Source organism: Pholcus phalangioides, unplaced genomic scaffold, assembly GCF_987345545.1.
Source record: "Pholcus phalangioides strain wild (caught in Gottingen) unplaced genomic scaffold, Ppha-v1.0 ptg000011l_1, whole genome shotgun sequence".
Classification (NCBI taxonomy): Eukaryota; Metazoa; Arthropoda; class Arachnida; order Araneae; family Pholcidae; genus Pholcus; species Pholcus phalangioides.
In genome coordinates, this window is record NW_028301604.1 from 55,882,109 (window position 1) to 55,901,535 (window position 19,427).

At 33.8% G+C, this 19,427-nt stretch overlaps 1 protein-coding gene across 2 annotated transcripts; it reads right to left on the minus strand.

Moving 5' to 3' along the window:
• Positions 1-941: 941 nt before the first annotated feature.
• STUB1 (STIP1 homology and U-box containing protein 1) lies at positions 942-18,807 on the minus strand. Of its 2 annotated transcripts, XM_089239740.1 has the most exons (7): positions 18,156-18,807; positions 11,435-11,633; positions 9,336-9,501; positions 7,654-7,714; positions 5,624-5,680; positions 4,015-4,131; positions 942-1,881 (listed from the first exon to the last, which is right to left on the minus strand). In XM_089239740.1, the coding sequence occupies exons 1-7, from the start codon at positions 18,258-18,260 to the stop codon at positions 1,756-1,758; spliced, it is 831 nt and encodes a 276-aa protein (XP_089095866.1). In that variant the 5' UTR covers positions 18,261-18,807; the 3' UTR covers positions 942-1,755. The 2 variants fall into 2 exon arrangements, with proteins under 2 accessions (XP_089095866.1, XP_089095867.1); XM_089239741.1 differs by lacking the exon at positions 5,624-5,680 and having other exon boundaries at positions 1,662-1,881; positions 18,156-18,615.
• Positions 18,808-19,427: the final 620 nt, after the last annotated feature.

Sequence of the window (19,427 nt, forward strand, 5' to 3'; positions counted from 1 at the left end):
TTTAAAAATAATGTAATGATCTCGTGTGATTGAAATAAAATTAAAATAAATTAATCAATTATGATTTATTCAATTATTTATCAATTATTAATTAATAAAGTAAATAATTTAAAAATAGATAAAATAAATAATTAGTTTATAATCACTAAATACTGTATTTAAGTTTTGACAGCATATGTATAAAAGTCTGATATCTTTCGTGTCATGTTCAATTTGTACATTATCGTCTATGTTTACGTAAACCTCAGCATCAGGGTCATAACTCAGAATTTTGTAAGGGAAAGAGCAACATGATTTTTTTGTGGTCCCTACCACTAGAATTTGATGATTTTATAATGGTGTTTTTGTTCCCACCTAAAATTTTCCACCCCTAAATTTTGCCACCATAGCAAATGCCCACCTTGCCTCTAATTTATTTCGACCCTGCTCAGCCTTGCGATCACGGAATGCACATAGCTTGCACAGTTTCGTAAGTCTTGCATATCATCTGGAAGTTTAACCCCTACACTGATTTCTCCTGTGGAAAAGCCTGCTTATCCAAGAAATTTTGAAGAATTTCAGAAAGCAACTGCTTTACTACATATAGTACCACAGCATCAAGTACAGAAACCATTTTTGCTAATCTGAGGGGGGGATGATGTAAAACTCACATTTGCAAGTATAGATTGCTTAAAACTTTTCGGTGGAACACTTTAACGTTTTGTATGATCCTTTGGTCTATTACTCACCAAACACTTGGTGTGAAATTTTCCGTAAAATTTTTCCTTTCCGTTTCTGCATTAGACAGGTTCCATTTAATCCAGGTTTTTTTATGTGTATTTTGGCATCGAAATCACGAGAAAATGATTTTTTTTTCCATTGAAGACAGGTTTCCACTTGCAGGTTCCATTAAAGACAGGTTTTACTGTATATAGTTCCTTAGTTTTTATAATTTTATTTTTAATTAGGTTGCTGTATTTCAGAAATGACATCCATATTTGTTATGGGCATCTTTTTCTCAGCTATCTCGTTGGGCATTTTGCCTGTTGCGGCCTTGTATTTGAATCAATTAGAAAAAATATCGACTATTTTAAAATAAAACAGGATTTATATGCATGACCAATTTTGTTTCCTTATTTCCCCCATATAATTTTATGCAAAATTACATGTAATGAAATCACAAAATTCACTATTCCTGAGTAAATTTCTCAAGTTTATGTGACAAAAACAATTGAGATTTGAATATTCTCTATTCATATAATTTGACACTTATTTTCTTTTTATCCCCTTAATCACTGATTAAAATTTGATATGGAAATAAAAGTCTCTAATCTTGAGTATGAGAATTTAACTCATTTGTAGAAAGAACAATTTAGTTTTACCTTGCTTTCAAAATATATAAAACAGTATTGAAAAATTAAAAACTACAAATTGGTAAGCAAATTGTTACCATTTAATAATAAGTCACAAAGCATAATTTCTATTTCATGCAAAATAATTATAGTGCACAGGGGTAGTGCAAATAATTTATTTGGACTTGCTTCATTGAAAATTGAGAAGAAATTTCAAAATATAACTGCAATTCTGAATTGAAGTAAATAAAAACATAAACCTCATAGAGGCTACTTATAGTTATCAATAAAATTTCGCAAAAAAAAAAATAATAGTAATAAACAAAAATTTCTATCATACTGATGAAAAAAAAATCTTTTTAAAGAGTGATGAATAAAAAAACTTCAAAGTGGAACTTGGACGACTGAGGCTCTACAGTGTGTATTAATAATCAACTGCCCATTCATTTTCTGCCAGAAATGCATCAACAACTTCTTTCAAAGCTAGATTTGGAATCAACTGATCAGTTGTCAAAGGAGTGCGAGTAACAGGATCAAAATGGCCAACCCTCTAAAAATAAAAAAATTTGACACTTTATCTACATGCACATGACAAAACTCCAGCATGGTTTTTCCTAATTAAGATTACAAACACAAAAACATGATCCAGCTATCAATATACAATATTTGTTGTGCATTAATTAAAATGCTTTAGAAATATACAAATTGTCCACGCTCGTAAACAAAATTTGTTGGTAGCGTAAAAGAACAAACCCCTTTTTAATATATATATCTAATCAAAGTAGTAGTCACATTTGAATATTGCTTGGAACTTTGAGTCAAAGTTGTGTAATACAGAAGAGCATCTTTCAACTAACCTGTGACCAAAAGTAAGCCAGTTTAGAGAAAATCTAGTTTATCAAATAAATTTAAATCAGTGCAAAATTGTGTATGTATTATCAATGTGTAAGATACTTCATTGAATATCATACCGGTTAACATTCAAAAATCTGATAGCCTTTGGACTTGAGAAGCACCAGATTTTGTTTTATAGTTTTGTTTAATAATGTAAGATCACTAAATTAAGTAAGAAACAATTTTTTAAGGCTGGTTTAAGAGATAGATCTGTTATAAAGACTAGTTTAGAGAGGTTCAACTTTAATATAAAAATTAGTGCAACACTTATTATTTGAGTAGAGGTGTATTTTGATTTAAAAAAATATGTAATTTTCAGAAGATTTAGCCCCGACAAGCAAATTGAAGAGAGGGGGAAAAGTTTCTGCAAAAACATTTGTGACGTATATCTATTAATGTTCTATAAACCTGTGAGTGTGTATTCTCTCTTCCTTACATCACCTCCACTCACCTGCCACTCTTTTCTACACTGGAAAAGTATAAAAAGAGGAATATATATATATATTGTACTCTGTTTCATATGTTTTTAATTTAAAAATGGTGTTTGTGAAATAAAGATGTTTAACAATGAGAGTTATTCTCATACATTGAATATTCTTCCTATATGCTGCATGCAATATAATTAGACAAGAGGTAAAGTAGTAACACATTAAAAAATTGATTAATCCCCTCAGTTACTATTCCAATATGAAAAATCAAGTTGAAAACTTTGTTCTAAAATGAGCAAACCATAACACTTGCCTCAAAAGCAGAACTGTCCTTTCCATAACAACCAAGATAAAAACTTAACCTCATACTCTTAACCCATAAGTACAAGAGAAATAAATTTGGGGTATCTCTATTTGCACAGAAACTACCAAAATAGAAAGCAGTGGCATCAGTGCTGCGGGTACTCAATATTTTTTAACATAGTTCAAGCACCACCTAAAAAAATTCAGAATCTAAAATACATAACCTGAGCATCTACAGGTCTAAAAAAACACTTTGATGCTTCTGATAGGATATGAAGTGAAAAGTATTATAATGATGAACATTCAATTGCACTTTAAAATGTTTTACTGATCTATATATAAGCTTGATATTAAAAAAAAAATCCTGAGGGCAGGGATGAACATTGAACCTTTTAATATTTTAGCAACACAACAAAAAAAATGTTTTTAACTTAACTGCATACTTTTTTTTTCATTCAAGATAAAAATAGTTTGAAACACATATTTATTGAATTATTATAAAAATGCAAATGTGTGTTTGTTGCAACACTTAATTTTTAAGTCCCAACAACTGTTTTGGAAACTTCAATTTTTTATCAAGACCTGCAATATTGTGTCGATCACTTACAGATAATTAAACAGTTTAAGGGTTGAAGCTTGTAAAAATATCATTAAATGTAAAAAAGTTTGTTGAATAAAAATTCCTCCTACCATGCTTCAACCAAAGTAAAACTGTTCAAACATTTCGAAACAAAGGAACACAAATTCTTATTTGTCTCTTGAGCAATTCAGTTTTCCTGAGATTTTTTTTCTTATAGGGGATGCAAAAAAATATTGGAAATGTTTGGATCCAAAAATCATAGTAAAAACATAACCTGAGTATTTCAGGAGGCAACATATGTCAACTGACACCATTCTTCCAGCTTGTCACTTACCTTAATCAATATTTGGTAAGAAAAATGAATTTTTGGAGGAATGCAGTAAAAAACTATTTAGCGCTAAGGCTGCATGTACTATTGAATAGTTAGTAGTAACAGCAGTATGTATTTATACGTATCAATTTATTCATGTCAAAATACCTGCAAGTGTTCTTCAATATCTTTACGATCATAAGTAATGCCACTAGGAGTAATAACTGGATCGTGCAATATATCAAAACTAATTTTTCCACACAAGTAATCAGGAACATCTCTTTTCTAAGAAAAAAACACAAGTATTATATTTTGTAAGCTGTAAATAATTTGAATTAGTTTTGTTAACTCAGAAAATTTTCAAATTATTAGAGAAATTTTTTAATAAAAATAATTATTGTGCATTTTATCGGGTGCTCTCCTCATTTTCTTTCACATTCTGAGAAAACACTATTTTTTCGCCCTCAAACAAAACTTGAACCTTTAAGCGACATGCAGAAATCATCCCAACTCCTGAAAATGCCATATTTTTTTATGTGCGACTAAGGTTTCTTTCAAGTTTTAGCAGGTGCAAAGTAAGGGGAATGAGAAAATGCATCCCATTGAGAAATCAACTTGACAAATCATCTAGACTTGTCATTGTGAAAATAAAAGACTGACAAGATATCTCGCCTTCTTAAAAATGCTGCCGAGAGGGTTGAGCTGTTTAAACATTATCACAAAAAGATTAGTTCTCATATGCAAAGCTTTCATGAAATATGTTTACCAATTAAAGAAGTTTTGATGATGACTAAGGGAAGAGAGCTGTAGTTTCATACCAGATGGGAAAAACAACTTTGACTAACAAACCATATATTCTTAATAAGCAATAGATACTTTGAACAGACTTCACTTCATTAATGTACAGTAGAAAATTTGATTCAGAATACTTTGGACCTTGGTTATTTTGGATTAAGTTTCACCCATTTTATAAATTTTCATATCTAAAGTTGTAAGAAGTCTCTTTGAGATCTATATTTATTCATATTTTGCTTTTGTAGTGATTGCAGAATGTCCATATCCATCAAATGCAAACAGAAGTGCACTTCGGTTCCAAATTTAGAAATAAAGATATTTCAGAAAATTTTTGTCATTTTCAAACAATAAAAAGTGATATGAAAAAAATATAATCAGTGATTGTAATGTAAAAACACTTTTTAAAAAAATGCAAAAAGTGATTTTGGGAAAAAAAAAAAACTGACAAAATTTTCCAGATTGCTGAGTTGCATCTGCAGATTAAAAAATTAGAAGTATAATTCTTACCAAAGCTATTTAAGAGAAAAATAGTTTCTTTCACCTGAGGTGCAAAAGTTCTTATGTGACATATAATTTCAAATGGGGTTCACAAATTCCTATTAAACTATGATATTCCTATCACTTTGTACTACCATCCAGGAAAACAAGCACTTTAAATAACTTTGTTTTAGTAGTTATTCATTTATATTATAATATTTTCACACTTTGATAATTTTGTTTGTTTTAATACAACATAATTTTTTTTTTTTGTACTCTGATGGGATAGTTAGACAGGACCAACAGTTTACATCTGATCTCTTGAATTTAACCATCAAAACAGGTGCGGAACTTATGCTAAATAACTTATAAACATGTAAAACTAGGATTTCACATGTTTATATAATCATTCAATCAGTATAACTAACTGATCTTCAGAGTCTGCACACAGAATATTGAAACATCGGAATAAGTAAAATGAAATATATATAAATGTGCAAAATACCATTCTCCTTTCATCCACTTTATCAAATAACTGATTTAATTCAGCCTGATATCTATCCTAAAAGCAAGAATTAGAAAACTTAAGAAAAATTATTTAGAAAACCCAAAAAAATCCATATCAGAAAAATTCTTAGAAATGCATGAATTTCAACTTAAGAGCAAATATTTGACTTGGGCAGGGATTACACTATAAAAGTTATGTAAAACTTCTTTTATACAACTTGAAAAATACAACCAATAAGCGCTATGTAACCAATAGGCATATTGGTTGTTTTTTAAGTTTTGTAAAAGATCTTTTATCAAACTTTTATAGTGTAATCCCGGCTTTACACTATAAAAGTTCCATAAAAAATTGTTATAAAACTTGAAGAATTCAACCAATAAGCTTATTGGCTACATTTAAGTGAATGTAACTGATTATTTTTGGTTGTATTTATCAAGTTTTATAAAATGTTTATAGCACAATCCCATTTTTACATAACAATCATGAAATACTTGAGGAAAAAAAACTCATTCAGCATAAGAAAGCTCAAGAACTTTGATGACGTAGAAGCCTACAGCTATGTAGGCTATAATATGTACTGTAGGATTCTCCAACCCATTGCCAGGCATGGATCCAGAACAATGAGTTGGAAGACTCAATTTATTGTGTAGGTTCGTTGGATATTGCCATGCATTTCACTGACTAGATCAATTTTTCCCATATTATTCTGCTATTTGGTGGGGGGGGGGCGATCCGCACCTTACCATGGCACCTACCAGGCTTTTCTTTGGTGCCCTAAATTGCTGAAAACTTACTATTTAACAATCAATGGTAACAACTATGTTACATTTGATAATGTAGCCATTCTTGAAAATAAATTTGGACATTTGTGCCAACTGCCCTCACAAAAATTTATACAAGTACCTCTAGCTCTGTGTCAGGAAAGAATCTGTCAAGAACGAATTGGTATTAGACTGGAGATGCTTTTGAGCATCATTTTGTATAGTAGGTGAGTATCTTATCAACCCAGTACTACTTCATAGTCATGGAGTTGTTCCCCTTGCCAGAACTATGCTAAACCACATATTGCTGTACAGCTGCAGCAAAAAACTAGTATAGGGAACTATTTGGTGTGTATAGGGAAATAATTTTGCTTTAATTGCTTTTTATCCTCCCCAGATGTTTCCCCCAACATACTTTTATTTTTTTTTTGGTCTAATTTTTTGTTGGAAATAGGTTTGCTCATGATGAAGCAAAGCATTGCCTGATTTGGTTCTCACTGTCCCCTTCAGAATTCTATTCTAATGGATTAGGAAACGTTTAATTAAAAATGAAACATTAAAACTTCTGATAGGCAACAGCCATAATTTCCAATGGGAAACACCCAAAGCGGAATGTTTTGCATTGTTTTGCAACATGCCCTTGGCTGACTGGAAAATGTTCAACAGTAAAAATTACCATAATAGTGTTTAAATTTTTCTTAAAATTCTTCCAGATTGTCCTGCAATAGCATTGATTGTTCTGCGACATACATCACAGATTTCAGCATATTCTGCTTCAGGGATGGGAGATACCTAGATGATTAGGCAAGTAATTTATGAAGTTCAAATTTTTTCTCATGACTTTTCAGATGCATTCACAAAAATCATACATCTCAAATTCTGTGTCAGGAAAGATTCTGACAACGACGAATCAGGTACTGCATCTATGACACTTCTGAGCATTCTTTAATACAGTAGCTGAGTATCTTATTGGCACAGACAGATCAGACATGACCCAGGCTCTGCCGTATCTTATTGGCCCAGTACCAATTCTTACAAAGATATAAAAGATATTTCTAAGATACTTTCGCTATAACACACACACATTAAGTATTTTACTGCAAAGTTCATCACAAACAGAGATCAGACTTATCAATATTTACAATATTTATAGGCCTACATGTATTGAATGTAATCTTAACTTCTTTTAAATAAAATTATCAGATATTTAAAAATTTTTATAAGATAATGCTAAAAAATTAGTGTTAAAAAAAAATAAAAACTCACAATTTTCTGTATTTTCTCATTTTCAGTCGAGCAATTTTTTTCCAACTCTTTTGATATTTGTCTAAAAGAAAAATATTACAGTGATACCTCAGCTAAACAGTGTAATTCAATTTATAAATTTTTCAGCTAAAAAATGGTTTTTACAGTTTTTCATACTCAGCTAACAAATATGGATTCGGCTAATGAATATTTCAGTAGATATAGATGCACGTGTTGACATAACACAGCTGCCATGGTTTTTTTATAAATTTTCATAACATTAATCACCAGAATTAGTGTGACAAGCTCAATCAACTCATTTCCATCTCTGAATCAGTTTCCAGATATGGGCTATCTGTAACTCTCGTTTAGAAAGCTTTTGATAATTATAAATAAATTAAATAATTTCCCATAGAAATCTATTGGGAATCATGCTTCTGCTAATGAATGTGATTTCCAGAAAAAAATTAAGTTATACTTTTTGAACTTTTTAAAAATTACATGCATATACATTAAAAAAGTACAGTAAAACCTCTCTCTCCAAAGCCCTCAGTAGAAAACCAGCCTTTGAAAGAGATGGCTTCTTAACCTTTCCCAGGAGCTGTTCTGACAGGGTCATCACAAATCAATTTTTAAATACAAGTTTTAGTTTGAAATGTCTGCTTTTTTTTAAACCATTCTCATGCACACATTTTTTTCATTTGTGGCTGAATACATATATTCTTTTTCATTTATAGCCCATTTTAGATTCTGATAGTTTGTGAAATGCTGCCTTTCACATTCACTATTTTGTGAAAGGCCTATTTTTCTAATCCAGAATTCTGTAAAGAACTTGTTTTTTAGATCCAGAATTTCCTAAAAGATCTGGAAAATGGAAACAAATTTTAGTTGGACAGACCCCCTGCTTCAGGTTCCTGTCAGCAAGGTTTGCTATGACACCTCTAATCAGGCAAAGTTCTAACTGGAATTAACTGGTTTTTGTTTATTTTGGTACATTATAATCTGCCAATCAATCATAACTTATCAATCTAGGTCAGGGGTTATCAAACTTTTTCCACCCACGGCATCCCTGTTCCCTATTCAATGCTTATTCGCGAGCTCCACCGGCTCCCCAGAGCTGTTTAACAAAGGAGGATATTTTCAAAAACCTTTGCCAAGGTCACCACTCCGCTGTGCCCAACATAGGTCGGACGTGCACCAGGGCACCACAGCAGAGTTTGAGCACCCCTGATCTATGTTATAAGACCATGCAATCATATGAAATGAATATAACAAAGCAACAATGAGTGTATATACATATTACACTCGTATTTTGAGTATTGTGTGTACAAAAAATATAACCCTAAATGAAGTCACAATCAATCATTAAAAACTCTGTTACAGAAGTATACTTGTGGAAAATCGTTTCAATTGTTTCCAATATGACCGCAATACAGATTAAACTGACAAAACTTAATAGAGAAAAATTGTCCATCTAAAAACAAAAACAACTCAACTAAATAAAAAATATGTATCAAAGTTTTTGTGACAAAAAAAGTAACATAATGAAGATGAATTTTTCAGGTGATGAAAGTATTGATTTTTATAATACATAAAAAAAATTAGGGAATTCGAAATAACTATAAAACCACCGAACTTATGTTATCAATCAGATATTTTTATTTTTTAATCCTTTCTTTTTTTTGGTCACATATCATATTTACCTTTCCCTGTCATCATTGATTAATTTGTTTAAATAAGATTGAAGCTCTATCTCTTGGCTTATTCTCTGTTCTTCTATCACAGTCCAACGTCGTTTTTTTGCAATCCTCAACTGACTTGGGATCTCATCTCCAAAGTCTCTATGTTGTTCCATAGCCAAATCACTAGCTGAAAAAAAAAATTATGAATCACTTATCCTGACGTACCTCAAATTGTTCATAAGTTGTCAATAAAATTTATCAAGTTTGGAAAGTGTTTTATTCAAATAAAAAAAAGAAAGCTTTACATTTTAACTAGATCAAAAATTCTTAACATTTTAAAGAATGTGAGCTATAATAAAATGAAAGTATACCCTCCTCACACAGCACCTCATTGTATCATGTATCACATTTAGCACTTTTTATTAGATCTGCTGTAAAAAATTTAACTAACATTAAAACCTCAATTATCCTGGCTAATGGTGGGGAACACGGATAACTGAAAAGCAGTTAAACTGCAGGGAGTGGGAAAAACTAATTTAAAATAACAAAATTGCAAAAAAACGTATTTATGTATTGTCAGCATTTAAAATGACTATCCAGTGTATATATATTATCCATGCGTAAAAAAACTAATAAAAAAATTACACTTTTACACAGTTACGTAGCCACACTAATATTACACAGGGCTTTACTGATGGCCGAATCCTTGTGCCTTGTCTTTCAAATGTAAAAAAAAAGCAATGCATTTCAACCAACACCCATGCATGAGCTTTTCCCAAGCATCACCTGTAATTGGCTAAATCTTCAAATGCTGATTGCCTCAGGGCAATGTTCAGTTCTTAGGTTGTATATATGCATATGGGTCTGTTGTTTCAATGCATTGAGATAGACCCGAGTATGGGGAAGGAAATTTTCTGTAAAAGAATGAAGAAATACAATTCTAAGAAATGGAAATGTTTGTTTTTATTGCCATTTTCACAAATCTTTACGTTTACTAATGAAAAAAAAAACAACATGGATAGGGAAAAGCTTAACATGAAATTAAAATTTTCTTATCTGGTTTTTCCACTGCTCGGTTAATTGAGTTTCTACTGTATCACATTGATTTATTGTTGTTTCCCAACATACATAAAATAAAGGGTTACAGTATTTTGATCAGCATGTGTACATCAAACAACAATCAGAATCGTTGTTACATCCCCATTGGACTTTGTTGTAATTTTCATAAGTGTTCGTGCATCCGCAATAGAAATTATTAAACATCAGATGGCATTCAGTCTGTAACCCAGTGGTATTTTGAAAATCAATGTTGTAATTTGTAGTTGCACTTCTGGAAATAAAATAATTAGGGTTTTGAATTCATTCTATTTGTCACAGTTCACTTATTAAAATATTCAACTTTTTATTTGATAATTTTTGTTACACCAAGGCCATTTTCTACACACCATGGTTAATTATACCAGGACCTACAGGTTATTGCCAAATGCAAACAGCAAGTTCAAAATTTTTTCCCCACATTTTTCTTGCTGAAGGGAAATTCCTGCAGTAGCAATGTTCTACAGTTATATTTACACCATTTCTGTTGTACCTCAGAGTCAGGAAAGATTCTGACAAGGACAAATCAGGTATTGAACTTGCTACACCTCTGAATATAATTGAGTATCTTATCAACCTGAGCCACCATGTCTTTCAATTTTTATTAATTTTCATGTGTATGATCATGGACCTCATCAGATGGATTCACAAGCTAGAGGTTGAGTATGTGTACACTTGATCAGTGATTTTCAAAGGGTGTGCCATGGTACTCCCATCAGATATTTTAAGTATAAAATTATATTTAACAGTCATTTAGGGCTGTGGTTCCCAATTAGTTTATCATAGCACTTTAGGGTGCCAGAAGAACCTTAGGATCAGCCAGGAGTGCTAACAGGTATTTAAAATTTTCAACAGTGCCACAAACATAAAAAGTGATGCGTTTCCTAAATCAATGTAATTCTGATGATATATATACACTAAACTTTATGACAAGGATTGGAACCTTTCAATGCACCAGTTGCATTTCAAAATTACAGGCTCGAGAACCCTATAAAGAAGTTTTAAGGTATAGATTATTTTCTTACCTCTTTGTAAATATTTTATAGCTTCATCATAGTTCTCTAGTTCCAAAAGCGCCTGACCATAGAAAAAATGCCCTTTTATTGATTTAGAGTCCATTTCTATGGCTTGACGACAATCATGGCATGCTAGATCCCATTCTTGAAGTTTTAAATAACAGAGAGCTCGATTTGTTAGAAAAGTTGGCACCTGAGGATCTTTTGCCTGTGTGAACATAAACACTTCAATTTATATGGGTTTGATCATGAAAGAAGCAAAATTTACTAATGATATATATACAGTGAAACCCCTCTTATCGGACACCTCTCAAATGCAGTTACCTCTCTTTTACGGAATAATTAAAGTATGCATTTTAAACACCCCGTTAAAAGTCACCCCTCTTTTACTGACAAATTTTTTTTGTCCCGCCAGTGTCCACAAAATAGAGCTTTTACTATAATTATATAAAATTTAAATAAAAATTAACTGCTACCCTAATACACATGAATATAAAGAACCTCTACAATATTAAATAATTTATCATGAGGCTGTGGGGTGGATGAATTATAGATAATATCAATTTGGGCAAGACATTTACAAAATTCAGATATATTGATAGAATTTTTGAAAGAATATAATAAAAATTACTACCATAACTGGTGATTCAATTCCATTTACAACACAGGTTAGTCGCATACAGTCTATACTACCTCAGAGAAAATGGATTTTCCTCTCCCACTACAAGAGCAATGATGACAGAAGCACAGACTGGTGACTGAATAATTTAATGTAATAACAAGGCAGTATAGTTGTTCAACAGATTGAATGTTTTTCGTTGAAGGCTTTTGTAAATATTCTTGTTTTGTAAGGAAAAAAGACCAGCAAACTTAGAGTTCTTGGTGAGACTGTAGAGCTACAAACTTCTCACACATTGAATTTATATTCAGTTTCACTGCTTCTGTTTTGAAATATTGTGACCATACTATGTTGGATGGTTCTCACATAATAGTCATTGTTCTATGCATCAGCAAATGCATGTAATGGGAAGTCCATTTGCTCTGAGGCAACGTAGGTATGTAACCAACCTGTTGTATAATAGAAGAGAAAATTTCTGGTCTTATTACATGACACCTCTATAGCAATCCCGGGCAGAAATATGGGAGCATTCCCCTGCCCCCCATGTCAATGGCAGAACCTATATAAGGTACCGTTAAAATATATTTTCTCTAGGAGTTCCAGCGGAGTCGACTGAGGTTAATTTTCCATAAGCGTGGTCAGCGTCAACATGGCAACTTTTTAAAAATGTCAAAATTGACAAAGTGACCGCCACATCGGTAATTGCTTGTTTTGGAAATCCTTTAACACACAACTGCATTAAATAACAAATTTTGTTAAATGTTTTGAGTACTGCTTTTTTATAGTCTTTCACATTTACCAGCATACTTCTATTGGTTACCACACATTAAATTGATTCATGTAATAAATTGCATTTGTTTATAATTGTATGCATTCTTTGTCTGTGTCCCATCATATGTCGGCTTCCAATCTGTCCACATGCTTTGATTTCAGAAAGTGGCCTGTACTAGAAAAGGCTATTTCCATTGATGAGGGAGCTGTATTAGACTTGAAACTGCTGTCTGGTGTTTTATTTTTGAATTTTGAGAGAACATTGTTGGTCTTCATCTTTTTTCATCTTGAATTGACTGCTGCGATTGATTAGAGCGAAATAAAAGTCGTCGGGTTGGCGGTGACCATAATTATGGAAAATTAGTTGTATTATATCAAATATCATAGTAACGACATTTCCCTGTATATTCATTTGATCTTTTTACATTGTACTGACTGATCTAATGTATATGCATATATGCATTGAATTGACATTATCATCATTACGTCCCCTGACTTTCATTTGATCATTCTGATCATTTTTGTCGCACCACGGTAATTTTCTGAGGGCTAATTAGACCGGGACCTACAATTTGTTGCCGATTCCGAACAGCAGGCTTGTTTTTATACTCATCGAGATGTTGGCGCGCCAACCCCTTGATGGGGGACTCCCTGCGGTAGCAATTTTTTCTGCTGTCATGTCGTTTGTTGTACCCCTGTGTCAGAAAAGTTTTCCGACAAGGACAAACCAGGTATCGAACTCACGACACCTCTAAACATCCTTTGGTACTTTAGGCGAGTATCTTATAGACCTGGGCTACTGCGCCCCACCCGACTTTCAAGTCTATCACCACCTGACAACAATGTTGCCACCATTGGAAACCAACCCTCCCAACTGAGATCAGTGCTTATAGGTCTTTGATTAGTTATTCAAAAGAAATATAAGTATTTCCCAAAACATTGTGCAGTAGACTCTCGCTTAGGGCCGCAACTAGATGCAGGGTCAGTTGGGGCAAGCGTGCATTTTGGCGCCCCCTTATAATATGGAAGGAGGGGTTAAAGAGTGAAATTCATGCCCCCTCTGGTCCAGTGCCTGGGGCACCAGACCCGTCTGCTCCCCACCAGTTACAGCCCTGATTTCGCTAATCTGGCATATATTTATCCAGGGTGTGCCAAATTATCAAAATTGCTGGATTATTGGAAGTCAATTAAAAAAAGATTATTCAAATATAAACTTCTGCACAGACATACAGTGACATGTTTTCCTGTTCTATGCCTGAAGAAAACCCGCTGGATTACTGGACTGCAGTGAGCACACTCACTTGGTCTCTCATACAGTCACATACTGTCATCAAGGCCAGATTAACCATTAAGCAAAATAAGCACGTGCTATGGGAAAGAAGAAAAAGGGCACCACAAAAAGTTGTCAAAATGTTTTTCCAGCATCAAGCATCCGGCAGAAAATCTGAAAATTTTACAGTTGAAGATATTCATCAAAAGGATGGCACAAATGCAGAAAAACTGATGATATTGCAAACTAGAGATCACATTGATGCTGAGTTTTTGGAATGTGATTTTGTGTAATTTCTATAAAGTTAGCTTGAGTCTTTTCAACAGCATCATGGGGCCCTTTGACAAACTGATTTTCCTGAAGGGCCCTCTCTACCAGCTAAAAATTTCTGCCTACCAATTTGCATACTAACTCTCACAAATTGCAAAAAGATCTACTTGTCATGAGGTCTACGGGTTGTGTCTGGGTGAGACCCACACATTAATAAAAGAAATCCTTCCTAACCAATATGATAAATACTAAATCAATAAAAAAATTACAAATTTAAGAGTAAGTAAAGTTCTACATAATGAGAACTTGAACTTAAAAATGTTCAAATCTTTAAGTCATTAGCGGATCGACTGCAGTTTCAGGGGTTTTATCTAATAGTTCATTATTATTCATGCAAGACTATTTTGGTGCCTCTCCTGGCGTATAAGTTGCACCAGTAAAATAACCCCGAAAACTCGCTGCTGTGTTCCCAGACATGAAATGCATCTAAAATTGTCACCTGGCAGTCTACTGGTTAGGGGAACTAGCCTCTGATTGTGCAAGTCTGGGTTCGAATCCTGGTTCTTTGATGCCTATTAACTCTAACAAATTTCCTGGACAGATCTTATGGATCTCTTGGGGAGTGCATGAAGATCACATTTTTTTTTTTTTTTTAATTGCAAGTTTCTCTGCCAATAACAGGTAATTGCAGGTAACTGCAAATAATCACGTTTACACGAGATTGGAATAGGGGGCAACTTGCTGAATTGAATAGAATCGTGGTTAAGCGATATGTCGCAACGAGTTATGGTGAACGGGGAATTCTCTGGTTGGACAGACGTCACAAGTGGAGTTCCTCAGGGAAGTGTCCTTGGCCCCATACTTTTTTCACTTTTTATCGATAAACTCGATCAGGGTATTGATGGGATTACTAGCAAATTCACAGATGATGTGAAGCTAATGGGGGTAATCGGGAATGAAAGCGATAGGGAGTTGCTCCAGACCAACTTAAACAGAATTGCATCATGGGCAAATGAATGGAGCCTGACGTTTAGCGTAGATAAGTGCATGGTCGCTCATTTTTATTTGAACAACCCACGGTTCTCTTACGAGTTGAATGGTGTCACTATCCCGGATGCAACTAGGGTCACCGATTTGGGAATTCTCATTGACGAGCGACTTAGGTTTTCTGAACATTGTTCAGCGGTGGTCAAAAAAGCGAATAGAATGCTTGGTCTCATTTTCAAAAAGGTCTCTTCGCGTTCTCCTAAAGTTATTCTTCCGCTTTTTCGAGGCTTAGTTCGTCCTGGACTGGAGTATGCTGTAAGGTTTTGGAGACCATACCTACAGAGGGACATAGACTTGGTTGAAAGGGTGCAGAGAAGAGCTACGCGTGTCCTTATTGACACACAGGGCTTGAGTTATGAAGAGAGACTTCATTTTTTGAACATGTTTACATTAGATGAACGCAGGTGTCGAGGAGATGTGATCGAAGTGTTCAAAATTTTCAATGGGATGGATAGGATGGACCATGAACTTTTAGTACACCGCCAATCGACTGCTTTTACAAGGGGACACCAGTATCGATTGGTGAGGGACAATGCAAGACTGGTGTCGCAGGGAATTTTTCTCTAATAGGGTTGTTAATAAATGGAATAGTTTACCCCCGGTGGTAGTAAATTGTAACACAATTGACACGTTTAAAAAGAAATACGATAAACATGTTGGGGTAAATCGAGAAGCTATTTATTCTTAGAATAAGACAACCATAAGTATTCTTTATGGGAGTTGTATAATATTTTATCATGTGTATATATTGTTTATAATTTGTGTTAATTGCATTTTTAATTGGGTTGCTGTATTTTTGAAATATATGACAACCATATTTTTATGGGCACCTTTTTATCAGCCACCTCGTTGGGCATTTTGTCTGTTGTGGCGTTGTATTTGTATAAATCATTCAGTCCAGTATGTTCAGAGTTTGAAATTTTACATAAAAACTTTTTCTTTTTTTTTTTGCTTCTGCATAGGCTATTCAGTCTAGAGCAGCGGTTCTCAACCTTTTTTTACTTACAGAGACCTTTTTAATAAAAAAAATTCTATGGCAGCTCCACACAGGCCTATTTTTTAATTATTCCTGAAAGTTAATGATTTTATTTTTACTATTTAAAAATATTTATATATATTTTTTGATTTACAGTTTTTTATTTTCCTTAAGTGGTCACAGAGCCCCTGGAGAGTGCACAGGTTTCCATAAGCAGTGCTGGCTAAATGCATGTGCCCAACCAGGTATGGCCCAGGGATCTCACAAAAATGAGATTTGGTTGAAATTTTCTAGAATTTACCAGGTAAGGCCTCAGAAAAACCACTTGGGCTCATGATGCTCTTAAAATGGCCCTGGTCCAAGGCTGTAGCGGGGGGGGGGGGGGACTTGGGGGTCTGCCCCCCCCCCCGAAATGTGAGAAAATGACCGAAAAAAGGGAAAAAGATGGCCAAATCCATTGTTCTGTCACTTTGTCGTCCCCCCCGAACGAAATTTCTGGCTACGCCCCTGCCCTGGTCCCAAGGGCTCTGTGCAGCATCAGTTACCTCTGTGCCACTCAGGCACTCATCTGATCAATCATATGGTCACTCACCCCTTTAATTTGTCATTCGTGCTGTCCCTCACATGGTAAGGGCAGGCAAAAGGTAACAGGAATAAAACGTGCCAGGAGTGAAATGTCAGAGGCGAAAATTTCCATAAACCCGTAAGACCTTAATTATCTAAGTTTTCATTTATTTGAGGTATTTTTTCATGAATTCATTTAAAAAATTAGGTACACTACACCTTTGATGGAGAAAACTGCTTTGCGGAATGCCACAACCTGTAACAAATATCAACATGTTGTGAAGGTAGATAATTTAATGCTTAAAATGTGATATTCAGTGGCATTAGAGCTGGGTACATGTATCACACATCAGAGTACCTCCAAAATTTATTTTGAAATCAGTTTCCTATGTAAAACTTCAGTTGAGCGCCTACAAGTCTGAAAATCTTCTGACGCTCCTGGTGATATTGCCCCTTGATAATAAGATGGGGGGGGGGGGATTGGCTAAACAAGGACAGTGATAATTGTTTTGTATATGTGAAAGGTCAGAGGCCCATTTATGGTTTTGCCATCTGTGAGCTACACAAATTTTATCACCTTTCTTTCATTCTAAGACAATTTTCCGTGAGATATGAAAAATTATCATTGTAGCTTCACAATCTCTTCAAAAATATTGTTATAGAGAAATTTATCATTAATAAGAGATAGCCTATAATTTTATCAAGAGGAATTAAACATTAGACTACAAGAAATTCCAAACACGATATAAAGAAATATTGTATAGAGATTTATTGTTATATCAAATACCGTAACGAGGTTTCCCTGTATATTCATTTGATCTTTTTACATTACATTTTTATGTAAACATAATTTCCACCACAGTTACAACTTCATTCCAACTAAAAATTCTGTAAGGTCTGTATTATTACGAAATATGGTATATTTACACAAGTTAATTTCACAGTTAAAAACCATCTTCTCCCAATTTGTTTCTGAAGCAAGACAGGTGCAGATCCAGAAGAGGCAATGCATGAACCTACACAATAAATCCCCTCTCCCGACAAACATCTCTCTGGATCTGTACCTGAATCAGGACTTTTTTTCAAAACATCCCATTAAACCAAACATTACATGAAAGACTAGTTAAAAATGTATATAATCTGTATAATTAAAAAAAAGTGATGAAAAAAATTCAAACATCAAACAAATTAAAAAAAAAAATTAAGCACATACTATGGCTTTAGTGTAACACTTGACAGCTTCTTCATAACTTCTAGCATCAAAAAACTTGTTACCTAAATCTTTAAGCTCTATTGGTGTAATTTCACTGGAACACATGATTCAAGGGGGACTTCTACAGATTTCAAAATAAAAACGCTTTTAACATGGAAACGAATCGTAACCCATGTGGCTGCTAATTTTTTTCATCCCAAGGAAAGTTAATCATTAATATACTATGCTCTTGAAATAGAATAACAAGGTAGCTAAAATACATTTCCACTTATTTAAACCTCGGGTGCTTGTGTTTGATTGAAGACACGTGCATCATCAAAGTTTGGTGACTGAAAAGGGAAAAATCAATTGATCATCACAAATCGAAGAAATTATCTACTGCAGCATAAATGAATGCAGTACTGGAAGTTCAATTTCAAACACGTGTTATGGTGCAGCTGCGGACATTGTCATAAAATCAAGTCAGCTGGCTAAAATGGTCACCAAGTTAACAATTCAAAATAAACAGAAAAAATATATCCCTACAAGTCTTATTCAAACACCCTTTTAATAACTTGTCAACGTTTGTTTATAACTTGTTGGCAGCCAGAAGTTGGCTTTCTTCGGAATTCCCCTTCACACTAGCGTGATACTTCATTCTTCAATGATAATAAGGGGGGGCGGGGAAGTTTTTTTACTTTTCGGGTATCCCACAAGGTAGAATTCCTGATGGTGCGAATTGGTCTATAACTCAGATGACCATACATCCCGTATTTTTCGGGACAGTCCCGGTTTGTTATGTTTTTTCGGCTGTCCGACTTTTTTTCAAAAATGTCTCGGTTTTTGGCAAGCATGCATTTTGGCGCCCCCTCATAATGTTGAAGGAGAGATTAAAGAGTGAAATGTGCGCTCCCTCTAGTACAGCGCCCGGGACACCAGACCAGCGTGCACCCCCTAATTGCGGCCCTGCTCCAAATCAACGATTAAAATTATTTTTCCAACTCAGAAATTACATTAAGATAATTACGACTGCAAACAAGAATATTAATCTCACACATAATGTGTGACACATTTGTCTTTTTCTTTTTTTTAATTCCTGAAATTTGTAGTAGTGCTTCATTTTCACGATTGGTGACATTTCTGTGATTTTAGCATGAGTGGCGACTTCGCTTATTTTTAGCATTATTTTTGGCGATAATTGGCAATGTCCTGTATTTTCCCGTATTTTTCTCGAATAAGTATGGTCAGCCTATCTATAATTGAGAGTGACGTCATCTTTTTCACAGCATAGTT